At 52.7% G+C, this 22,679-nt stretch overlaps 2 protein-coding genes across 3 annotated transcripts in view; one reads left to right on the top strand and one right to left on the bottom strand.

The window, feature by feature from the left end:
• Positions 1–3,611, bottom strand: part of ARIH1 (ariadne RBR E3 ubiquitin protein ligase 1) — a 49,359-nt gene extending 45,748 nt beyond the window's left edge. For both annotated transcript variants that reach the window (XM_068204335.1, XM_068204336.1), the window contains exon 1: positions 3,100–3,611. In XM_068204335.1, coding sequence (XP_068060436.1) covers positions 3,100–3,462 — 363 coding nt within the window. In that variant the 5' untranslated portion in view covers positions 3,463–3,611. The remainder of the gene's footprint in view (positions 1–3,099) is intronic.
• Positions 3,612–12,231: 8,620 nt separating this feature from the next.
• Positions 12,232–20,770, top strand: HEXA (hexosaminidase subunit alpha). The gene is made up of 14 exons (XM_068204322.1): positions 12,232–12,517; positions 15,245–15,343; positions 15,628–15,693; positions 15,845–15,891; positions 16,227–16,337; positions 16,796–16,897; positions 16,986–17,118; positions 17,750–17,930; positions 18,246–18,332; positions 18,681–18,753; positions 19,167–19,347; positions 19,438–19,528; positions 19,925–20,029; positions 20,505–20,770. Exons 1-14 carry the CDS (start codon positions 12,247–12,249, stop codon positions 20,566–20,568), a joined length of 1,611 nt encoding a protein of 536 aa, XP_068060423.1. The 5' UTR covers positions 12,232–12,246; the 3' UTR covers positions 20,569–20,770.
• Positions 20,771–22,679: the final 1,909 nt, after the last annotated feature.

Genomic DNA, 22,679 nt, shown 5'->3' with positions numbered 1-22,679 from the left:
CAACAGCGCAAGGTTAAGGGGTTATTCATACCCCTATTTTTGCATTTGGAGAGCAAGGGGAATTCTTGTTGTACGACACATGGAGACAGATTATGAGCATAAGCATCAAATACTGTACAAAAACCACCATTAAACACCTGCAATCCTGCTTATGCTCAGACAAGAAAGAGCAAGTGTAAAATATTCTGAATATCTGAAACGTTCTGAAACCTGCCTGGTTCACTGCAGGTTCAGTGGTCTTAGAGAGGCCAAGTGATAAGAGTTTGGCACTGAGCAGATGTTTCCAAAAGCCCATTCCATGCTACGGGGTGAATCACAGGCTCTGTGAGCAGCAGCTTAGCACAAGTTAGCCCCTGTTTCTGCCCTGAAAAAGTTCATGTTTTTTCACACACAGCTTGTATTCGGAAATGACCAAATGGATGGGAGAAAAAATTTAATTTAGTCCCTTCAACTATAGCCCTGTCAGCTAATAACTGCTCAAATGGAGTGTTTTAATACAGAGTTACACCTGCCATGGCTGAGATACCTCCTTGTAAATACTCTGTGGCTCCCTGTTCCATTTTCCTTTCGCTGCAGCTGCAAAACAAAACCCCATTTATACCTTACACTTGATCATCAAAAAAATCACTCATTAGAGAGCACAAGACCCACAGCTGAAGTTTTCAGGCTGTACATTACATCTCCCTGGAACAAGTAAGTTCAAAGCACTCAAAAACGTAACCACAACCATCACTACTTGCTAACAAGAGCCCACGGCAGACACACACAGACCAAAGCCATCCAGTACTTGACTGGAACAAGTGAATCACAGCTCAGCAACCCAGGATCCGCAGCAGGATCCTGAGCCAATGTGACTCCAGAAAAGGTTTACTGAACCAGAAAAGCAGCAGCAGCAATCCTGGTTGGGTGCCAAACACAAGGAAATAAACAGAACAGAGCCCTGGAAGATTTCACCAGCAGCCACAGGAGTGAGGATGAGCAAATCCTGAAGCATCGGCCAAAGTCGGGCCACTTACCTCAGAACAGCCCAGAAATCTGATGGCAGGAAGCTGGCATTTAACAGCCATCCACGGCAACCTAGTGCTTTCCTAACCTCTCCTGATGCATTCCAGGGCCCAGGTTGGTTTTGGGCCCCGAGTTTACCCACGACATTCTAAACAGACAGGCTTTGTGCACCCTGCTCTGCTAAACCAGGAGGAACTACTGCAAACCCCAGGCAGCAACTGGAGCAGGAGAGCAGCCACGGGAAAGTCGGGGGGTGGTTCTGCAGAGCCCAGCACCGGGTCAGGCCTCCCGCTGCCACCCTGGGGATGGGGTAGAACAAGGGGCTCCTCACCTCAACCCATTTCCCTCCACTGTTTCTGCAACTCACAGGTCGAGCACACAAGTCAAACAGCTTCAGGATGCTGTAAGAGGAGGGCAAATCTGCTCAGACCAGTCATCAGGAACTTCTCTAACAAATTAGTTCATGAAGAACAAGCAGGTGGGTCCACCAGCTGGGTCTGGAAAATGCAGGAGCAGGAACACTCACAGCTCCTCACTGGCAGCAACTTTTCCACCACTTGTCTTATGCAAAGATAAGGAATATGTCAGAGTCTGTTCCATACAAATAGAATGAGCCATGACTTTTGCAATCTTAATCATTAAACACAGACTCACTATTTTAATGGCTATTTGAAAGAGTAAAAAGCTGAAGGTCCCAACTGTTTGCATGTCTGCCTGCCAACTGTTTCCCTCCCTACATCAGGATCAATAACTGGGAGCAAAGAAACATCCCTGTTTAACCATGAGATCTTCTTTAACTGCAGGGTAATCAGCTAATCCGGGCAGACTCCTTTATTCAGCTTTACATGGGCAATGCTATCATTAAAGTGATAAACTTTCATTTGACTCAAGGAATGCCATTTACTAATTTAGCACGCAAATATTTTTACAGCTGTTTGCATCAAGCTCTATACAAACTACAGGGGATTTATAGCACATAAAGCAGTATTTTGAAGTTGCTGTTACAGCCACTGCAGAGCACAGGACAGCTGGAGAAAAAACATTCACTGAGGCATCTCGTGTTTAAAGAGATTTACCAACACACACAACCAGCGAAACAACTGCTTTCTGGGCACTGGATTCCTCAATACTTAATATCCACAGATTTCTCATGCTATTCCCGCTGGCATACTGGAAAAGGGTAGCACTGCCTAGCAACTCTGAATAATCGTAAAGTAAACGAGAACTAAAGAAATCCCATCACCTGAAGAAAAGTGAACTGCATTAGGAACTTGATGGTGAGCTAGAGCCAAACCCTGCCACGAACATTTAGAAAGGGATGCTAAACTGCTTCAATGGCTTGATTTTTTTCCCAAAAAAAACTTAGGAACCAAGAGATAAGACTTAGACACTTTGATCTAAAGAAGGTAAATGTTATTTCAAACTATTTTAGTCATAAAGAGACACGCCTAAAAACTGAGAGTAAAAAAAGTTACGGTAGTGAAGGGATTGCTCGTACCCCTCCGGGTCTGTGCTGGAAATAAACACAAGGTTCAACCTCTATGTGTAGAGGGGGGAAGGGAGACGGCAACAAAACCAGAGCGGTGCCTCTCCTGGAATTCCAGGGCTTGCCATGGACTCCGCGGGTTAGCGAAGGAGCTACACCTCGCCAAACACCAACAGGACGGAGGGGAATAAAGAAAAAACATAGATTACGGCCCCCAGCTCGCAACCACACAAAGAAAGAGGAGCCCTTTCAGTGCCAAAGGCCTCGTTCCCGACGCTTCCACAGCAGGAAGCGAGATCCCAGCCGGGCCCGAGGGGCCTCCCGGGAGAACGGGGTGACGAGGAGCCCTGTCCACCCCCAGGGTGGACCGACAGGAGTCGTCCTCCCAACCCCTCCAGCGTCGGAGGATACCGAGTTGAGCCCCCTCCAGCCCCGGGGGGTACTCAGGAGCCCCCTGCAGCCCCGGGGGTGGCGACAAGCGTGTGTGAGGCCCTGGCCCGCGGACGGGCCGGGTCCGGTGCCCCGCAGGAGGCCGCTGGTCCGGCCCGCCACCCCCCGCGCCCCTTCCCCCGTGCGTCCCCCCCAGTCCCGGTGCCGGGGGGCCGCACCTGGATGACCTCGTTGACCTCGCGGATGCACTCCACCATGTGCTGCAGGATCTGCTCGGCCGTCAGCACCTCGTAGCGATAATCCTCCTCCTGCTCGGGGCCGCCGCCGGGGCCCGGCCCGCCGCCCAGGCCGCCGCCGCCGCCGCCGCCGCCGGGGCCCAGCCCGCCCGTCTCGCTGCCCAACAGCCCGTCGCGCTCCCCGCCGACGCGCAGCCCGGGCTCCACCAGCTCCACTTCGCCCAGGTCCAGATTATCGTCGGGCTCGTCTTCCTCCTCGTCCTCCTCGTCCTCCTCCGCGCCGCTGTCCTCGCTGCACTCCTCGTCCTCGTCGAACTCGTAGTTGTACCCCTCGTCCGAGTCCATGGCGAGGCGCTGAGGGAGCGGCGGCGGCTCCCGCGGCCTCCCCGCGCCCGGCCCCGCCGCCGCCGCCGTTGGCCCCGGCCCGGCCCGGCCCCGCCGCGCCTCAACCGCCGCCAACAAAGGGCCGCGGCCGCCGCGCTCCGTCACCGCGCGCCCCGCGCGTCACCGCCGCCCGCCCGCGCCTGCGCGCCCGCCGCCGCCTCACCCCGCCCGCCGCCGCCGCCATCTTGGGTGCGCGCCACGCCCCCGGCCAGCCCCCGCCCGCCCCATGCCGGCGCCGCCATGTTGAGTGTGGCGCGGCGCCAGGGTGGGTGCGGCGGGGAACCACCGCGGAATCACCGCACCCACCGGGGTGCAAAAGATCTCCGAGACCGTCGAGTCCAACCTGAGACCCAACACCATCCTGTCAACCAGACCACGGCACTCAGTGCCACGTCCAGTCCTTCCTTGGACGTCTCCACGGATGGGGACTCCACCATCTCCCCATCCAATGCCTGACAACCCTTTCCGTGAAGAAATTCCTCCTGATGTCCAACCTGAGCCTCAAGCCTACAGCTTGAGGACGTCTCCTCTTGTCCTGTCCCCTGGAAGCAGAGCCTGACCTCCCCAGCTGCTCCCCCTGTCAGGGAGTTGTGCAGAGCCAGAATGAGCCTCCTTTTCTCCAGGCTAAGCTCCCCCAGCTCCCTCAGTTGCTCCTGGTGCTACAAATATTAAGTGATTGGAATGGACCTTAAAGCTCATCTCATTCAACCCCCCACCATGGGCAGGGACACCTTCCACTGTCCCAGGGTGCTCCAAGCCCTGTCCAACCCGGCCTTGGGCACTGCCAGGGATCCAGGGGCAGCCACAGCTGCTCTGGGCAACCCTGTGCCAGGGCCTGCCCACCCTCACAGGGAACAATTTCTCCCCAAAATGTAACTTAAATGTTCCCTTTTTCAGTTTGTACCCATTACTCTGTCCCATCCCTGCAGTTCCTGATGAAGCTGGGGGGCTGGGGAAGCAGAAGGTTTGGGAGGGTTACCAGCTTCTCCTTCTGCCCACGCGGTGATGAGACATGAGGTGGAGCTGGGGCATGGAGCCCTCCTGAAGTGTGCTGAGGGCCAAGGGTGGAGAAGACTCCCAGTGCCACCGTTAAATTGAGTGGTCTCTAGCAAGTGACTTGCGAGGACAATGAGATGCAAATGTGAAGGGAATGTGAGGGAAAGGTATAGGAAAATAGGTTTCACTGCCTCAAAATCAGAATAAAATTGCCCTGAGACCCTCCAGGCAGAAATTCCTAATCATCCCATGGGATAAATATGAGCCCACCATCCCTGGGAGGACCCTGACAGTGCCAGGTGGCATCTCCAAGGTCCAGTGTTGCCTTCTGGTCCGTGAAGATGATACTACTGGGTTTTCACTGGTTTGATTCCCTTTATTCTCTGTTAATTTGACTTTCATCTCCAGACCAGGGATAGACTTTTTTACATTCTGGAGGTGACAAGCACCCTGGGCAGTTTGGGAATGCCATTCCCAGGTGGTCTCATCCCTGCCAGAGCCTCTCACCTGAACACTGAGCTGCTAGCAAAGGGCAGGATGGACACTGAGGCGCTGCAGGGGCTGAGCACCCTTTGTCTCAGCCTTCCCTGCCTCCAGCATCAGCCGTGCTCAGCCTGATATGGAGGAGGCTCGCTGGGCTCATTGTCTGCAGCCATTCGGGGAGCTCACGGAACTCCGGTTGGCTTGGAAACAAGGCTGCAGTCTGGCCCAGAGGAGAACCAGCTGCTCCCCCCTCTCCACCGCTGTTCACCATGGATGTGAGAGCCTGGCACAGCCCCGGGAGGGCTCCAGAGCCACCTTCTCCCCCTGGTGTTCACCTTCCACTTCCTCGTGCCCTGGGGAATAATTTCTTCCCGGAGTGAAGCGGGGTCATTTGGATGTGGTGACGTTACTCTCTGCCAGGACGAAGATGAGATTCATCAGGGCAGTATGAGGTGTAGGTGTGACAAATTTCATCAGCTCTTTGGGACAGCAGTCATCCACTGCAGCAGGATCCTGCTTCCTGCTTCTGTCTCATACAAATCCCTTGTGAAACAGGAAGAAAATTAGAAGCTGCATCCCAAAGGGAGTTTATTTCCTGCTGGAACACAGTATTGTGATGGCTGCAGTGACAGGGGTTTACACATGCAGGTGCCCTCAGGGATCCGGGGAGATTAACTGTCGATGGCCTGGTAGATTTCTCTAGAACCCTCACTGGGTACCCGGCTGCATCTTCAGACACACAGGCAGCTCCCTGAGCTCTGCTCTGCTCAGGTCAAGAGCACACAGCGGGTGTGGACTGGGCATGCTCATGGCCTCATGCCATGCTACCCAGTCAATAAAGCCAGTTCTCTAATTACCCAACTTAGGTGGAATTGCAAAGGCCAGAGCTTTAATTATCCTGCCCTACATAAATGTAAGTAGCCCCGACTCGGTTCAGCTCCAGATGCACCACTGGACACCTGCCAGGCTGGTCCCACCTCACACGTCATGTGTGGGCTCAGGTGGTTGCTCCAGGTCCTCACCCCATGCTTCTTCCCCAAGAGTGACTAGTCCTGCCCAGCTGGTGGCATGCCCAGCTCCTGGCCAACAACGACAAGGCACAAGCCATTTTGGGGCTCCTCATTTGGCCATGGGACCCCAAGAAAGGCACTGATCAAACAATGGGGTTTGGCTTTATTGGATTTTGTCAGCTTTGGACACAAAATCCTTGGCCAAGGTTACCTTCCCCTCAGGGACAGACCTGGGAGCGTGTTTGGGAAGCAGCTGTTCCTGGGAGCAGGGACTGGCCATCTCCGGGTGTTCCAAGAACTTCCCCACAGCCCTGTCCTGGCCCTAGCCAAGGCTGCAGAGTTCAGCCCAGAGCCTTGCATGGAGCCCAGAGAGAGGAGGCTGTAGAGCCAGGCTGGGAGAGCTGGGGGTGCTCACCTGGAGGAGAGAAGGCGCCAGGGAGAGCTCAGAGCCCCTGCCCGGGCCTGAAGGGGCTCCAGGAGAGCTGGAGAGGGACTTGGGAGAAGGAATGGAGGGACAGGACACAAGGAATGGCTTCCCACTGCCAGAGGGACGGGATGGATGGCATACTGGGAGAAATTGTTCCCTGTGAGGGTGGGGAGGCCCTGGCACAGGTTGCCCAGAGCAGCTGTGGCTGCCCATGGAAGTGTCCAAGGCCAGATTGGACAGGGCTTGGAGCAGCCTGGGCTAGTGGAAGGTGTCTCTGTCCATGGCAGGGGTGGAACAAGATATCTTTAGAAGTAGGGACCTACCTTCCTACCCAAACCATGCTATGATCCCAGTAATAAATATTTATAAACAGTGATGGGATCATCCCAATGACATCCCACAGATAAAGGAAACCAGTTCACCTTCTACAGTCCCAGCCTTATCTTTCCCAACTGCAAGACAGGCATCAGCATTTTGCAGCTGGTTACTCCAGCAACAGTTACATTAATACATCTCAAAAATACTCTTTGGAATAAAATTTTAGCCATGCCTTTTGCAAAAGACCTTTCTTTATTTTGAAATTTCCAATCAATGGTCACGTATGAAGCCCTGGTCACCCACCAGTTTCTTGTAGGTGTTTGGCAAAAGGTACCTGAGAAAAGCAGGACTGCTGCCTTTAGCTCATTCAGAGGGGCACTACACTGTCCCTGGGGATTTTAGAACTCCAGCTACTGAGGAAAGCCAAAAACTGCTCTTCTGCCCACTCTGGAAAATGATTTAGATCTCCATAGACACCTGGTGCTTTTTCACTTTATTCTTGCAAGAGCTTAATTACCCAAGTGATTCTGGTAACTGTTAACACTGAAGCTGACAAGAATAAAATATTGCTTTGCAATCACCTTGCTCCCCAAAGTTAAGCACATGCTTACAGGATTTATGGGAGCATCGCCTCTGGGCACAGGGAGTTTGTCACGGCGCATCCACAGGCTCTGATTGATTCCAGCTCAGCCCCACAGCCGTGACTGGGAGCAGCCAGGGACAGCAGCCACATGTACTCAGCCTCCACAAGAACTTGCAGCATCTCCTCGTGACAAGCCCAGATTCGTGATACCAAAATGCTGTGAAAGTGCTGGTGCCCCTCACCACAAACTGCCTGCAGATTTAGGGTGAACCTCCCATCCCACCCAGCCTCTTTCCTGCTCCTGCATTCCTTGAGGCAGGCAGGATCTCTGGAAGAAGCTTTTCTTCTCCATCACCAGAGACATACAGAGCTCCCACGCTGGGAGAAAGGAAATCTAGGAGATTTCTCAATGCCTGGGGTTTGATTTCGGGTGTCTGCACACTCCTTAGCAACCTCAACCATAAGCATGGGCTGAGCAGCCCCTCAGATCACCACTCCAAACCTGTGCGAGCTGGAGATAAACCAGAAGAAAAAAAGACTCTGTGATAACATCAACAGGGGAAACCCCACCAGGCTGAGCTCGAGTCAGGACCCCAAATCCTCCACACTGATGAACACATCTCACTTCAAGCTTTTTGCTTTAAACTCCACTTTCAAGCTCATAACTGTTGAAATACTTCTCCACGCTGCTGCCTGCTCACTCCAAGTCCCCCAGACCTCACTTTCCTCACACAGTGCTCTCCCAGCTGAAGAGGTCCCTTCTTTTAAACCCCATCTTTGAGGAGAAATTCATTCAGCATGTGCGCCTGCTAAACCATTCGATGGCAGCACTGATAAGTCGTGGTCTAGCTGGGAAGGTAGAGATATGGAAATGAGTTATCCTGTGCTTTGAAAAGCACTGGAATGCATCCTTGTGGCTCCAAAAGCATTCTGCCATACACTAGCCTGCTTTGGGCCCCCAAAACATCAAGGTTCCTCATGGGCTGAGTTGTTAGAGCTGGTGAAAATACCTTGGATGTGAATTTAGCATCTCATGTTTAGGATCTTTTTTGTGCACATGCTAAAGCTCCACCAAATGTCCCTGGGGGCTCCTGCTGGGTGTTTAAATGTGAGCACCCCTCTGCTTGATGATGAGCAACATCACCCCTGAAATACAAAGATGTGCAACAGGAGGGTCCACACCTGAAAAGACCTGGCACGTGCTGACCACATTCCCTCAAGATCACCACCACAAGTAAGGACACTTCAACCCTGCAACCCTTGTGCTTGCAGTCCAAATCCCATCATTATTTTACCAGGGATTAAAGTGAAGGTAAACAAGCAAACGGAGACAATAGTTTTGCCCAGAAAGAGATGCCAAAATTCAAGTTAGAGGTATTTCCAGGAGATGATCCGTGTTTTCCAAAGCCCTCTTCCAGCTACACCATCAACAGATCACTTGAGCTGGGAGTTGCTTCATTCAGGAGCAACTTTCCTAGACAGTGTTGGTTCAAAGAGCAAAGCAAATAGAAAACTCATGCCCTGTGAAGGTGTTCATGAATGGCTTTCTCCATTCCCACTTCACTGGCTCAGACATTTCTCATCAGAGGAAGAATCTGTGTGCAAAGTACCCTCCTGGTTAAATGCAGAAGCAGCCAACATTATAGGGAGTTAGGCAGCATAATAAATGGGCTTATATATTTTTAAAATGCTGTGGTGCAACTGTACTGACAGCCCAAAGGCCACCTTCATGCCCTGAAGCAAATAAACTAGAAAGACTCAAATGTGACACCAGCTAGGTTTTATAACAATTTATATCAGAATAATTAATTTGGATTGTTACCAACTTCATTGTTGGTAGCAAGCAGGTAATCCAGCAATGTCCTGGCGGAGCATTTTTTTTCAGTCCCCCAGCAAGTCCCAGCTTTTGCATCAGAGGTTACAAGAGGGATTTGTAGGGTGTCACCTGAGCCAGTACAGCCCTGCCTGGGGTTCACTCCCTGCATGTTCCTTGCTGAACTACCTTGGAAGAGGCCTCCCAGGTGGTTATATCACCCTGCAGATACGCTCTGAGCCCATGAGCTGTTCTATTGATGGGCTACTGAAGAGCATCAGCAGCTTTGGGCTGCTGGTGCTCTGTGCCCGCCACAGGACAGAGTGTAAACCAGGTTCTTTCAGCCAAGCTCCACAGTTAGACACATGCTTAAGCAGTTTTCTTATGTAAAGAAACACTCAAAAATCAGACTGTTAGTCTGGACTAATGCCGGCCAGCTACAGATGAACTTCAATGAGTCATCCCCCAGAGACATCAGGTCCCCTAAAATAGCATCAGCAACTGAATCTGTAGAAAGGCTGGAATATTTGGACTGTAAGCTCTGATCACAATGCTTTACATAAGCTGGCAAACATGCCACCCTCCCTAGGTTGAAATGAGAATTCTCCTCAAGCCAGGGCACTCCCACAGTTCTGTCTGATGAGCTGGGAAGCACACTCCTGACATTGCCTGATGCAAGACAGCATCAAACTGGCTTGTTTGGAGTGGTTTTCCTTCCACTGAAATTTTAATACAGAGAAACTACTTGAGGACAAGACCAGAGATACTGCAATCAACCAAATATAGTCAGAAAATGGTGGTAACAGCTGGTGCTCCAGAAGTTTGCACAGGGAAAAGCAACAAACCCAGCTCAAGACCACAGAGGCTTTATGTAGAGCGGCAGCAGGAAACTTGAACACAAGGAATGACAGGGGACACTTTCCCAGAGGTCTGACACAGGCTGGAATACAGGTGTTCTCTCTTCCTGCTGTGTGATGGGGACAGAGATAGAGAAGGGCTACAAAACCCTGGAAGAATAGTGAGGAAGCAGCCTGGCATGTGCCATGGTGTTGAATGTTCATCCTGCCACCACTGTAGGGAAAACAAGGGAGGATTGTCAGGAGCCTGAGGGAACCAACAGGCTTTAATTGCCCCAGTCAGCCTCTCCTGGGACCTCTACCCATGAACTCCATAAACTCTATTCAATCTGAGATCTAGGCAACCAGTTCTTCCTGATCTTTGCTGTGAGTGTACCTGCTTCTAGGTATTCCTAGATTATGTTGGACTTCACTTGGTGCCTTTAATTCTCTGGGTGATACCTGGGCTGTTGGTCCACCCCTGTGCTCTGTTAGCCTGGCTGTGGAGGTACACCCATCTGGTAAGGCTGTGCCTGTCCTTGGCTCCTGGCTCACCTTCCCATGCGGTGGACTTTGCCGTTTTACACAGCTGGAAAAGAAAGATGCAGTGCTGTGTAGGAGTTGAGCTCATGGCAACACCATTTGGCTCTCTTTGACCCCCTTCCTGATAGAGCCTGGCTTCTCTACCTCTAGGTGACCCTTAGTCCCCTCCCTATGGAGGGGGAGCTCCTCATGAGCTCCCTATAAATTTTCACTAACCTCATTAAATTCCCACAATCCCATTTAGACCCAAACCTGACTGTGATCTCCTCCTGGTGCCTAGTCTCCCCACAACTTTTTCACCTCCACATCACCCCCAAGAACTTCACTGGAACCTCACAGCCTCCTTTAACATTGGAGAGCACCTCCCTCCATTTCTCCCCAGCCCCACTGAAACCCTTCCATGTCTCCCCAACTCTTTTTCTTTCCCCATCGGTCCCCAGCTTTGTGCTGGTGCTATTCTAACCTCTGACAACAAGTTTCTTGTGGGTTTTCTTCTACAAAAAGCTTTTTTCCTGTTGATCCTGGTCTCTCTACACTGCTCCTGTGAGGGAGAATCCCTTACATTCTCCACCAGACCTTGCTATAGTTATGTCCTGTTCACATAGAATGGTTTTTCCTCTTGTGTGATGGGGCCGTCCACCTTGTCACGCTTTCTCCTGTGCCATTTGTTTAATTTCCTGCTTGCTCCCATGCCTCTGGCTTGTCTCCCAGCACACCTGATACCTTGGAGTTTTCTGGGACAACAGGTTTTTAATAATTTGATGGAGTGGGTTCCCTTGTAGGTTTGTGCTGGCAATTAGATGGGTAAGACCTGGGCTTAAGGCCCTTATTTGAGTTGGGAATTGCTAAGGAAAGCAGAGCTGAAGGGAGGAAATAAAATTAAATAGAGTTCATCTGAGGATAAGGCTTTCCTTGGAAAAGCCAAGCACTGCATGGAAAGCATCCCTGCAATACTTCACTGTGAGGATCCACCATGGGATAAAGCCCCTTTTATTTGTACAACCCAATCAATATTTCACTGGCCACATATAAAATATCCTTGGAAACCTGTGCAAAGGATAATTTATATACAGTACTGCCCATAAAAATACACAGCACCTACAGCAGATTCTTAAACCCAAGGTGGATCCAAAGCATGGGCAAAGGGGTGCTGGTTTTAAACGGAGAGACCGTCCAGTTAGGTTAGATACAAGTAAGAATTTATTTGCAATGAGGGTGGTGAGTCCCTGGCATAGGTTGCCCAGAAAAGCTGTAGCTGCCCCATCCCTGGAAGTGTCCAAGGCCAGGCTGGACATCGGGCTTGGAGCAAGGTGGGATAGAGGAAGATGTTCCTGCTCATGGCCGAGGGTGGAATTAAATGGTCTTTAAGATCCCTTTCAGCCCAAAACACTACAGGATTCCAGGAAAGCAGCATGGATGAAATACGTGATTTAAACCATTAATCTCCTCAAACCCCGAGGCAGGCTGCTGAAGCTCCCTGACGGCAGAAAGCGTGGCTGGGGGGAGGGAAATGGGGGGGCTGTAAAGCCTGAAGGCTGGCACAGAAATTACCTTCGGTGGGGAGCCGCGGACGTTTGCGCACTTTAAGAGAACGAGACGACCGTGGGCTACTGAGGGAGGCCGCGGGGCTGGGGGGCAGCGGCGGGGAGCCCGTGAGGGCGGGCCCGAGCTGCCATTTCGCGGCCGCCCGGCCCCCGCTGGCGGGCGGTGCCGCCTCCCTCCGGCTCGGGCGCGACATGGCGGCGGCGCGGGCGCTGCAGCTGTCGCTGCTCCGGCTGCTGCTGCTCCCGCCGCCGCTGCTGCTGCCGGCGCTGCTGCCGGGCCCGGCGGGGGCCGTATGGCCGCAGCCCCAGGCCCAGAGCTCCCCGCCCGGCGGCGGCCGCTGCCCGGTGCCGGCCCGCCGGTTCCGCTTCGCCGTGGCGGACGGCTCGGCCGTGGGGCCGGGCTGCGCCGTGCTGGACGCCGCCTTCCAGCGGTACTGGCCGCTGCTCTTCGGCCGTCCCACCGGTGAGGGCCGCGGCGGGCGCTGACCCTTCCTCCGTGGCTTTGAGCTTAACAGCCCCCCACATCCTCGCTAATTTTGGGGTCAGACCTCGGGCTTTGGTGGCCGTCTGCCTCCCCTCAGTTCTGCGGCGGCCGGCGGGGTGGGAGTTGTGGATTGGATGGAGTCTGGTGGCAAGGGCAGCGACGGGTTGGGATTTGGAGAGCAATGCCTATGGCACGTGTGGAAGAAACTAACCGAGTTTGGCACAGCACTGTTGTCCTTCTGCCAGGATTGAGGCTCTTGCTCTCAAGGGTTTTCTCTGGCTCATTTTTTACGTCCTCCAGGTAGTGTTAATCTCCCCATTGCTTCATTTCACTTCCTTCTCTTGTGGCTGCAGGGAGAGCTGCTCCCAGTTTTGCAGCCATTCGTGCTTCAGGGTTCCTGCTAAGTCTTGGCTGTTCTCATTCGTAGCAGCTCTGGGTGTCCTGTGTGAGGTCTCACCTTGTTGCTTTGTGTGTGTTCTTCCAAGTACGTACTTGTGCCACGGGGCACCTCTGCCAAAGTGGAGCTGCTAAAAGTCCTGAGGCAGCATGGCTTTTCTGCCAGGGAGGGATTAGCTGCTGGATTCATCCTGAAATTGTAGGGTAAGATGAGGAAAGGCAAATGGGACAGGCTCTAAAGGTTTCTTGAACCCAGACTTCTTCATGGTAGCACCCATTGCTTGTCTGGAATGAGCTGCAGGAAATCTCTTGGCTGTGGAGCTGACGTGCTGCGTGGGTCTGCTGCAGCCTGAAGTGCTATATCCAGGGAGTATGAAGCACTTCATTCATCAAAAAGAGCTAGTAACTCTGCTCCCGAGTGTTTTAAATGTCAGTGTGAGCTCTGTCGCTGCTGATCAAAGTGGAGAAGGGTGGCAGTGTTGGAAGCCGCTTGGCTTTGTCTTGGGTACATCATACTTTGAAAAAAACAGGTTTGAAACGGAGAACCCTTTGGCTTATTTTATTTCTTCAACTCTTGTGAGTAGAAGTAGAAATAAATTTTGATTTGAGAGCCAAAAAGACTCCTCTTGGTTCTCTTTTGCTGCTAGGAACTAAAAACAGCTGATCTAATTATTCACGCTCTCCTGTTCCACTCAGAGGGGAAATGTGACCATCAAATCACTTGGAGCAACACTGCGATCACAAGATCCAGCTCACACTCATCACTTTCCATATGCCCTGCTTTATGATGCTCAAACTACAGAAATTATTTTAAGGCCTTTTTTCCCCTCTTTGCCTTCTTTTTTTTTTTTTGGTCTTTTTTTTCTGCATGGGTGGTTAGTAAGAACAGGCAGTGGAAACCCTGGATGAAAGGAAATAATTTGTATTTATAGAGGAAATAAATGGCAGAAACCTTCTTCTGGGTGCTCTGTGTTGCAGGTGTGGTTGGCGGTAGTGCCTGTCTGCACCTTGGCCTAGGGGACCGTGTTTGGGTTGGGAAGTGCCTCACCTAGCAGGTTCAAACGCGGTGTGTGGTTGTGGGACCAATTCTGTCGAGGGTCCTCAGCAGAATGAGTGTTCCCAGGCCTGAGAGCAGCTGTTCCCGGTGAACTGCCGCCTTCCCGAGCGGAGGGAGCAGGTCTTGCTGTGCTGCTTGCACATCTGTGAGGTTGCCTTGGCTACCAGCTTGTCTGCAACTGAGAGGAAAGCTCAAAACAGGGCTGGATTCAAGCTGTTTTCCTTCTCTCCGCAGAGGTTTCGTCATCCCTTCACGGAGAAATCGGGATTTCTGTGAGCTCCTGTGAGCTGTGGAGCAGGGGCTCTCTGCATTTCTCTGAAATGCTGGCAGTGCCACAGTGTCTCTGGAAACTTCTTGGTGCTCTTGGCTCATCCAAAGCCAAACTCTTTCTTTTCAGTGACCACATTGAGCATTGGCTGTTCCTGGGAATGCTGTGGGGGTGTAGGCATGGACCTTGGCGGGATGAGCAGGGTCCTGCCCTGCTGCTCCACGCTCCTCCTGGCAACTGACTGCTCTAAGTCCGTTGCATCCCAGCAAAGGTGGAGTATCCATTTGGAATGGGGGAGTGACTCAGGTGGGAATTCAGGCTTGTACATCCTTGGAAGTGCTCTTCAGTTAGGGAAGTGCGCCCAGAGCTCCTGCTTGAGGTCTAAATGTGACTGGGTTCATTTCTCTGGCTGCTACACCTGGGACCTGCTCTGCAGAAGGTGAAGTCAGTTGGGAGGTTTTCTGAGCTGGGTGAGACCTTTTGATTGCCTCTAATTCAGTCCAGTTTAACAGATTCATTCTCCACCCTTTTTTTAAAGGTTTTCTCTGGTCTTTTCCAAGAAGTTTGAGTAGAGCAGAGCTCTTGGGCTTGTACTTTTTTTGCAGTGCTGGGAGATCTTGGAAACAAGAAGCTCTTCACCCTCATGGAGGGGCTTTCACTAGTCATGATTGTAGCGTAAGAGCCAGAGCTGGTGTCCAGGAAGCCTCAGGGGCTGCTGCTAGTACATATTCTAATGTTTCCCCTCTCTTGTGTGCTCCTTTAAGCTTCCTTGTGGGCTTCCTCAGAGGTTGGGATCAGGTCATGCTCTCCTGGTTGGCTGTGTTGAAATTAACCCCTGCTGAACACCGTGGTGTCTGTTTTGGGGTGCAGGAAGGGGTGCCTGTTTCTGCCTCCATCCCTAGCTGGGCTGGGAGGATGGTGGTGGGCTTGGAAGCAGGGAAAAGAGCTGGGATGGGGTTATGTGCATGGTCTGTGTCCTTTGCAGAGAATGAGCCCTCCTGGGAAACACCCTGCACCAAGCTTCTCGTCTATGTTTCCACTCCAGGCTGCGATGGGTTTCCCAGCCTAGACTCCAGCGAGAGCTGTAAGTGTCAGGTTTGGGAGTGGGAGGGAACGTGGCTGTTTCTGTGCCTGTCACTGGGAAGTAGCACTGTGCAGTTACCTTTGGATTTGGGGAGGCTCTTGAGACACTGGGGCAGGGCAGGAGGGACATACCTGAAGGTGCTGATAAAGCAGGGGGGAGAGGTTTAAAACAGCAAGAGAGGGCCAAAATTCAGTTCTCTGGGACCCCAGGGTGCAGTTCTGTACCTGAGCCCTGCCCAGTGCTGTCGTGGCAGTGTGGGACAACCCCCTGATGCTGTTTTTCAGATAAGCTGTCTGTCTCCAAAGGCTCCATGCTGCTCTCGGCAGAGACCGTCTGGGGAGCTCTCCGAGGTGAGCTGTGCTTCCCGCAGGGCATTCCCGCTCTCCCTGCCTCGGGCCTGTGGGGATGTCTCGCGGTGCCTCTCTCCATAGACTTTGTTAATTGAGCTCTGCTCCTTCGGGGTTGTCTGTGCTGAGATAGGAGCTCTGTGTTTTCCTGCAGGCCTGGAAACATTCAGCCAGCTTGTTGGGAGAGATGAGAATGGCACGGTGAGTCCCGGCCTCATCCCCTGGGGGCAGGCAGCTCTCCATAGTGCCCCAGCCTCCATGGGAACAGGCTGAGGGTTGCTGGGATGCTTGGGATGAGTGGGCACAGCCTTGCCAAGGGCCAAGTGGAAATTCATGGATCCATCCAGATCCCTGCCTTCTGAGTGGGTAAACAAGTGCTGCAGCTCTTTCTGCTCTTTCTGGACACTTTGCACTCTGGGCAGAGAGGGCACCTCTGTCCTGCCAACCCTGGGGACAATGGTGACCCTATGTGTCTCTTGCTAATGGCCATTTGCTCCACATCCTGCTCACGTCTTCCTCATGTCTTCTGTGTGCAGTACTACATCAATGAGACAGAAATCATGGACTTTCCCCGCTTCCCTCACCGGGGACTGTTGCTGGACACCTCTCGTCACTACCTACCTCTGAGGGCTATCCTGGAAACTCTGGTAGGGCACCCATGCTGTGAGATGAGATGGTTTGATTGGGTGTCCCTTCCGCTGTGATAACTGAGCTCCCTTGTTTGGGTGATTTCTCAGCTGCCTTTGTTAAATTGGATTCCTGCAGTCCAGGTTACTCTTCAAGGCTGGGTTGTTTCTAAGGCAAGGGAAACACTGGTAAGCATGGGTGGTGGTTCTGTGCTCATCCCAAGCAGAATTAAACTTCCGTATCTCCACCAGTGGCTCAGTTACAGGGAGAACAGGGATTTTACTAAGCAGAAGTATTCCTGACCCTACACAGCTTTTTGTGTTTAGAGAGAGGTGTCTGAATCCCTGATCCTGAGGAGCATTTAGGGAATCTGCCTTGTCCTTCTGGAGCTGGAGGACCTCGTCCTCTATCTGTGGCGAGCTGGGTGACTTTTCAGAGGGGATGGAGCATGTTCATCTTTGTCACTGTTTCTTCCCAGGACGTCATGGCTTACAACAAGTTCAATGTGTTTCACTGGCACATTGTGGATGACCCATCTTTCCCTTATGAGAGTTCCACGTTCCCAGAGCTCAGCAAGCAGGTGATGATCGCCATGTAATGCCCAGCCCAGGTGAGCAGATCCCTGCCTCTGCTCCTGAGCAAGGCACTGAGCTTTCCCGTGTTCCCAGGGAGCCTTCAACGCCATGACCCACGTGTACACAGCCAGTGACGTGCGCACTGTGATCGAGTACGCCCGGCTGCGCGGCATCAGAGTCATTGCTGAGTTCGACACCCCCGGCCACACCCTCTCCTGGGGACCAGGTGAGGAGCAGACCCTGCCTGCTGCTGCTCTGAGGAGAGTGGGAGTTGTCCCAGGGGCAGGAATGGGTGCTGCAGTCTGGACCCTAAAAGCTGGGTGTGGGCAGCAGTGTTCCACAGGCTGGCTTTGACGGGGAGCAAACTGTTACTTGGGGGATGTGGGACCCAGTGGTCCAACTTCTAGAGCAAAATCCAAAGGGAAGCGTTTCCATCTTTTCTTGGGTCCAAGCTGGGTGATTTTTTTGGTGGGAACATCTGCTCTGCCAAAACTAACATCGTGACTTATTGCAAGGATCTTGTGTTTAACTGAGGGTATAGCTGGCCAAGCTTCCTTGCTCTGCTCAGCTGTGTCCCAGCCCTGACACACTGCTCTCTGCTTCAGGGACTGTGTCTCCTATGTCTAGAAGTGCAAGAAGCTCCAGGAAAACATTCAATTGTCTTTTTCTCTCCTTTCCCTGCTTCCAAATGCCAAGGCCCGTGTTAGAATTGTCCGTGTGTGTGGTCACAGCTGGAACTGTGGCTGTCTGTCCTTCCCTGTCTGCTGACAGGCCCTAAGTTGTGCTGAGGGGCATTGTAGAGGATGACATGGTCACACTTTATCCTTTCCTTACCATCCTGCATTTGTTACCATCAGGTGCTCCAGGCCTCCTGACTCCCTGCTATATGGGCAAGGCTCCTTCTGGAGTCTATGGGCCCATCAACCCCATTGTTAACAGCACCTACCTGTTTGTGACCAGTTTGTTCCAAGAGGTCAGCACTGTGTTCCCAGACTTCTTTCTCCACCTTGGTGGCGATGAGGTAGATTTCACGTGCTGGTGAGTTTGAGATCAGTCTGGATGGGGACTAGGAGTAAGTATTTGGGATTGGAGTCTCAGCCCGTGGCTTCTTGGTCATGAGCTTTGGTGTCCTGCTCTCTCAGGTGAGGGGTAGTGGTGGTGCTTGGGATATTTGGGATTTCTGTGCTCATGGTGACACTGAATGTAGGGAGCTGCCGGTGCTGGTACTGGTCCAGCCACAGCTCTGGAATACCTGGGCAAGCCTTGGACTGATGTGGGAGGGACTTGACCATGCCTTGGCTTTACTCCAGAGCTCAGGTTGCGATGGTTTTATTTCTTCTCTTTGGTGCACAGGAAATCCAATCCAGAAATCCGTGCTTTCATGATTGAGATGGGCCTCGGAGAAGATTACAAAAAATTAGAGTCTTTCTACATCCAGAGGTAAGGACAGGGCATCCAGGGCCTGCTGCTGCACTGTGCGATCAGCTCAAATGTCTTCTGTCTTGGGGATGCCAGATGTCCTTTCCAGGAGCATCCCTGTTGGTCATGTCTCCCTGACCCCAAAAGGGAACATTTTAGTGGGAGATTGACCACAAAAAAGCCTGGAGCTGAGGAGAAAGAAGCCCCATAAGGGGCTGTGCTCTCTCTGCTCTCTCCCTTCTCCTTCAGAAGCATCTTCACATCCTGCTGAGGATGTTGGGAATATCTGTGCTGCTCCTTAGGCTGTATGTAACCACCAAAGAGGGAATTAGTGAGATCACCCAAAACTTGGTACTTTTCCTACTCCAGGCTTCTGGACATCGTCTCTTCCCTTGGCAAAGGTTATATTGTGTGGCAGGAGGTGTTTGACAACGACGTGAAGGTGAGAGCTGCCTGTGCTGGGGTGAACAGTGCCAGCACCACACCTGACACACTGGTGTACTCTGAGGGGGCTGTGCTGGGGCTGGTGGGTGTTACTCTGTAATGGGACTGGGGTCAATCTCAAGATGGTGCTGCCAGTGAGCTGCCCTCATCATGGCTTTGTCACACTGCTGCCAATGCTCTGCTCCCTCTAGGATGCAGGTTTTAACCCTGTACAGGACACTCTGCAAATGGCCTTATCCCTCCTTCTGTTGTTCCTGCAAACCAGATGGGAAGTGGCTCAAAAATCAAGCCCAAGTCTGCCTCAGCTTCCTTTCAGGAGTGTGGAGGGGTCTGGGCACTCTGCTCAGGGGAGCAGGTGATGCTTCTGTCACCACACTGATGCCCTGCCCCGTGTTCACCTGTGCTCCTCAGCTGAGGCCTGACACCATCATCCACGTGTGGAAGGAGAACAGCATGCAGTACCTGAATGAGATGGCCAATGTCACCAGGGCTGGCTACCGGGCTCTGCTCTCTGCACCCTGGTACCTCAACCGCATCTCCTATGGGCAGGACTGGATAGAAGCCTATAAGGTGGAGCCCTTGAACTTTGAAGGTGTGTTCCTGGTGTCCCCTTTCCGCATGGCAGCTGGCGTGGCACTCAGACGTAGTGCCAGAACTGGCTGTTTTGCTGTGCCCTCCACAGGCAGCCCTGAGCAGAAGGCCCTGGTGATCGGTGGCGAGGCCTGCATGTGGGGTGAATATGTGGATGTCACCAACCTGACCCCCAGGCTCTGGTAAGGGAGGCCACAGGGAGGTCACTTGGGTTGTGTGAGGCCGGGCTTGCATCCCTTTTCTTTGCCACCGAGTGTCATGTGCCGAACTCATGGGTTTGGTCTGCGCATGGTGCCTGTCTCTGTCCCCCCCGTGCTGGAAACAGCTTCACTGAGGCTGAAATGGGAGTTTGCAAGGCTGTAACAACCTGCTGCTGCAGCCAGGTTGCGTTTAACACCATCTGTCCTGTCACCCTGGTCTGCTCCTGATGGGCATGTGTCCAGGAATAGATCTTGGGATACTCTGAAGCCTTTGTGTGTGGAAGGACATTGGTCAGGAAGGTGCTCGGGAGTTAAGGGCTTCATGTGAGAATCTTTTGAGCTCCCCCCTGTCCTGACTGCCTGTCCCTTGTCTTCAAGGCCGAGAGGTGGGGCCATAGCTGAAAGACTCTGGAGCAATGAGACTGTGAGGAACGTACAAGACGCATACGCCCGGCTGGCGGAGTTTCGCTGCACCCTACTCGGGTAACCATCCTGGGGCAACTGCCCTTGCACAACTGCTCTGGGCTCAACCCTGGGAGGGCAGTGAGGGAGAAGGGCTTGCCCTGCTGCAGAATGACCCTCGTTCCTCTGGAAAGCCCCGGTTTTTCTGCTGCCTGTGCGTGGGCAGAGCTTGCTTTGTGCAGCACTGGAAGAGTGCTCCTGCTGCTGGCGTAGGCTGGTGGCTCTGGTGAGGAGAGGGCTTTGTGCTGAGGAAGGAGGGGACTTGTCAGCTCTTGACACTCCTCCTGCAGCACCAGCTTCCCCAGGAAACCTGTCTTCACCCCATGCTCCCTCACATGAGCAAAAAACTGAGTTTATAAGCACAGGGTGAAAACCACTCCTTGTCACACGTGAAACAGGGCACAGTTGGCCACCCGGTACCATTGGAAGCCCTCAGACCTGGTGGTGTCTCTGCCTGTGCCCTCTCCCTGATGCCATCCTTCTGTTCTCTTCCCAGGCGTGGTGTCCAGGCACAGCCTCTCTACGTCGGATACTGTGACCATGAATTTGGTGGGGTTTGAAGGGAGAGCCCCACTGCCCTCTGTCTCTGTGCACGCAGGAGGAATGTTCCCCCCTCAAAAGGGCAGAGGGACCCTTGCCACCCCACCTTCTGCTCTGGCTTCATTGCAATGAACATTTCTTTTGCCTCAGCATGCACTCTTTACCTATTTTTCTATTTTTATTTCTTTAAATCTATAAATAAATGACCCCAAAGAGGAAAAAGGTGCTTATTCCTGCTCATCTGGGACTTGGGACACCGTGCAAGGGTTAGCAGGAGATCAGTAGGGCTTGCTCCAGAGATGCTGGTGGAGAAGCATCATCCTGGCAGCTCTGGAGTTTGCAGAGTGCTTGCTTAGCTGGATACACTGTGCTTAGCCTCTGCTGCTGTCCCAGCGTTTGCTTCTGCAGTCACATTGTGCTGTGGGGTCCTGTCCTTGTCCCTTCTCTCTCTTCTGATGGCCAGGCCTGCAAGCCACCACCTCTGCTGCCCTAAACTCTGGCTGCTGCCACCTCCTCTGACTTTTCCTCAGCAGATCATACCCTGGAGCCTCTTTGAGGAGCCCTTGCCAATCTGCTGAGTGGTGCATGGATATTATGAAATCTCTGCTCAGTTCTTCAGGCTGTCACCTCTGCCTGGGATTTGGCCAAGTGACCCATCCTCCTCCTGCTCTGTTATTCTGCGGGTGAGGAGCTCAGCTCCAGGCCTCCTCCATCCAGAGGGGCTGGTTTCAATGGTGTTTTCCTTGGAGAAGAAACCAGTGGTGCTGCTGTCCCATAGAACTGGGACAGGTGTGATTGTTGTCCTTCAATGGTTGGGATTGCCGTGCTGGAAACGGCATTCAGCTGAAAGCAGGGAATCTGTCGGGGAGAAATCCTGGCTGGCTGGGACACTTGTATGTGTGTCTTGGTCTTAAGTGAGTGAGATGCACTGTTATGGCTGGAAACCTTTCATGACTGAACTTTAAATTAAAAAATAGTGAATTAACAGTGATTACTGCCTCCCATATTTGAAAAGTCAGATTTTTTTTTCCTTTTTTTTTTCCCCAATGTGCTGTAACGTGGTACCTTGGCTTAGTGCTTTTGTCACTGCAGGGAACTGCTGCCAGCAGGGCTAGGGCAAGCAGGACCCTGGCCATGGGAAGGGTGCTTTGTTCCCAAAAATGCTGGTCTTTTCCAACAGATGATGTTCTGAAAGAAAGGCTCTTAACCACTCTATCCCATTCCCTGCCCTCATTCCACCTTCCCTTCTGCCTTGCTGGGCTCCCTTTCCCCCATAGCCAGGTGTGAGAGCCCCCAGTGCTTGGGATACCTATGGAGTTCTCCCCAGCATTGCACCTTCCACTGAAGCCTGGTATTGTGATCCAGGTTAAACATCACCCATGATCCCATTTCCCAGGGTGTCTGCACCAGCATCTTCCCAAAACCACCATCATGGAGGTGGATCAGTGACGTTTCCACCCTTGGACGGGCCGGGATCCCGGAAGCACCCCGCTTTCCCCGCCGCGGCTTTGCCGGGTGGCCCGTTCCTTCCAGAACATCTATTTTGGTCGTGTAAAACTTGCCGGGGAGCAGGGAACAGGGAACAGGCAGCGTGTGAATCACTCGGGGCCAACAGGTTTAAAAATAAACCCAAGCGGCGGCGAGGAGCTGCCGCCAAGCCCCCGGATTCCGGCAGGATTGTGCTCCACGCGTCCCAAACCCACCCGTGGGCACTGGCACCAGCCAGGGGAGTTTATTGGGACACACTTGCAGCGGCAGGCACCTGTGTGCATCATGTGCGTGAGTGCTTGTAAACACACGTGTGCACGGGGTGTGTGCCTGTAAGCGTGTGTGCGGTGTGTGTGTGCTTGTAAATACTTGTGTGTGTTATGTGTGTGCTTGTAAACACGTGTGCGTTGTGGGCATTGCGCACGTGTGCTTGTGAGTGCGTGCACGCACTTGCACACACGTGCAAATGCCCCCACACGTCATTGCCCACGCTCACACACAGGCCTGAAGCCACATACGCTGCGCATGCCCTTGCACACACTTACGTGTGCACTCTTGCAGCGCCTGTATGTTCCTGCACATGCTTGAACACACATGCACGTTTTTATAGACTTGCATGTGCTTGCACACATGCTCACACACA

Source organism: Anomalospiza imberbis, chromosome 13, assembly GCF_031753505.1.
Source record: "Anomalospiza imberbis isolate Cuckoo-Finch-1a 21T00152 chromosome 13, ASM3175350v1, whole genome shotgun sequence".
Lineage (NCBI taxonomy): Eukaryota > Metazoa > Chordata > Aves > Passeriformes > Viduidae > Anomalospiza > Anomalospiza imberbis.
The sequence above is the reverse complement of the archived record's forward strand: the minus strand, read 5'-3'. Positions and strand labels throughout refer to the sequence as shown.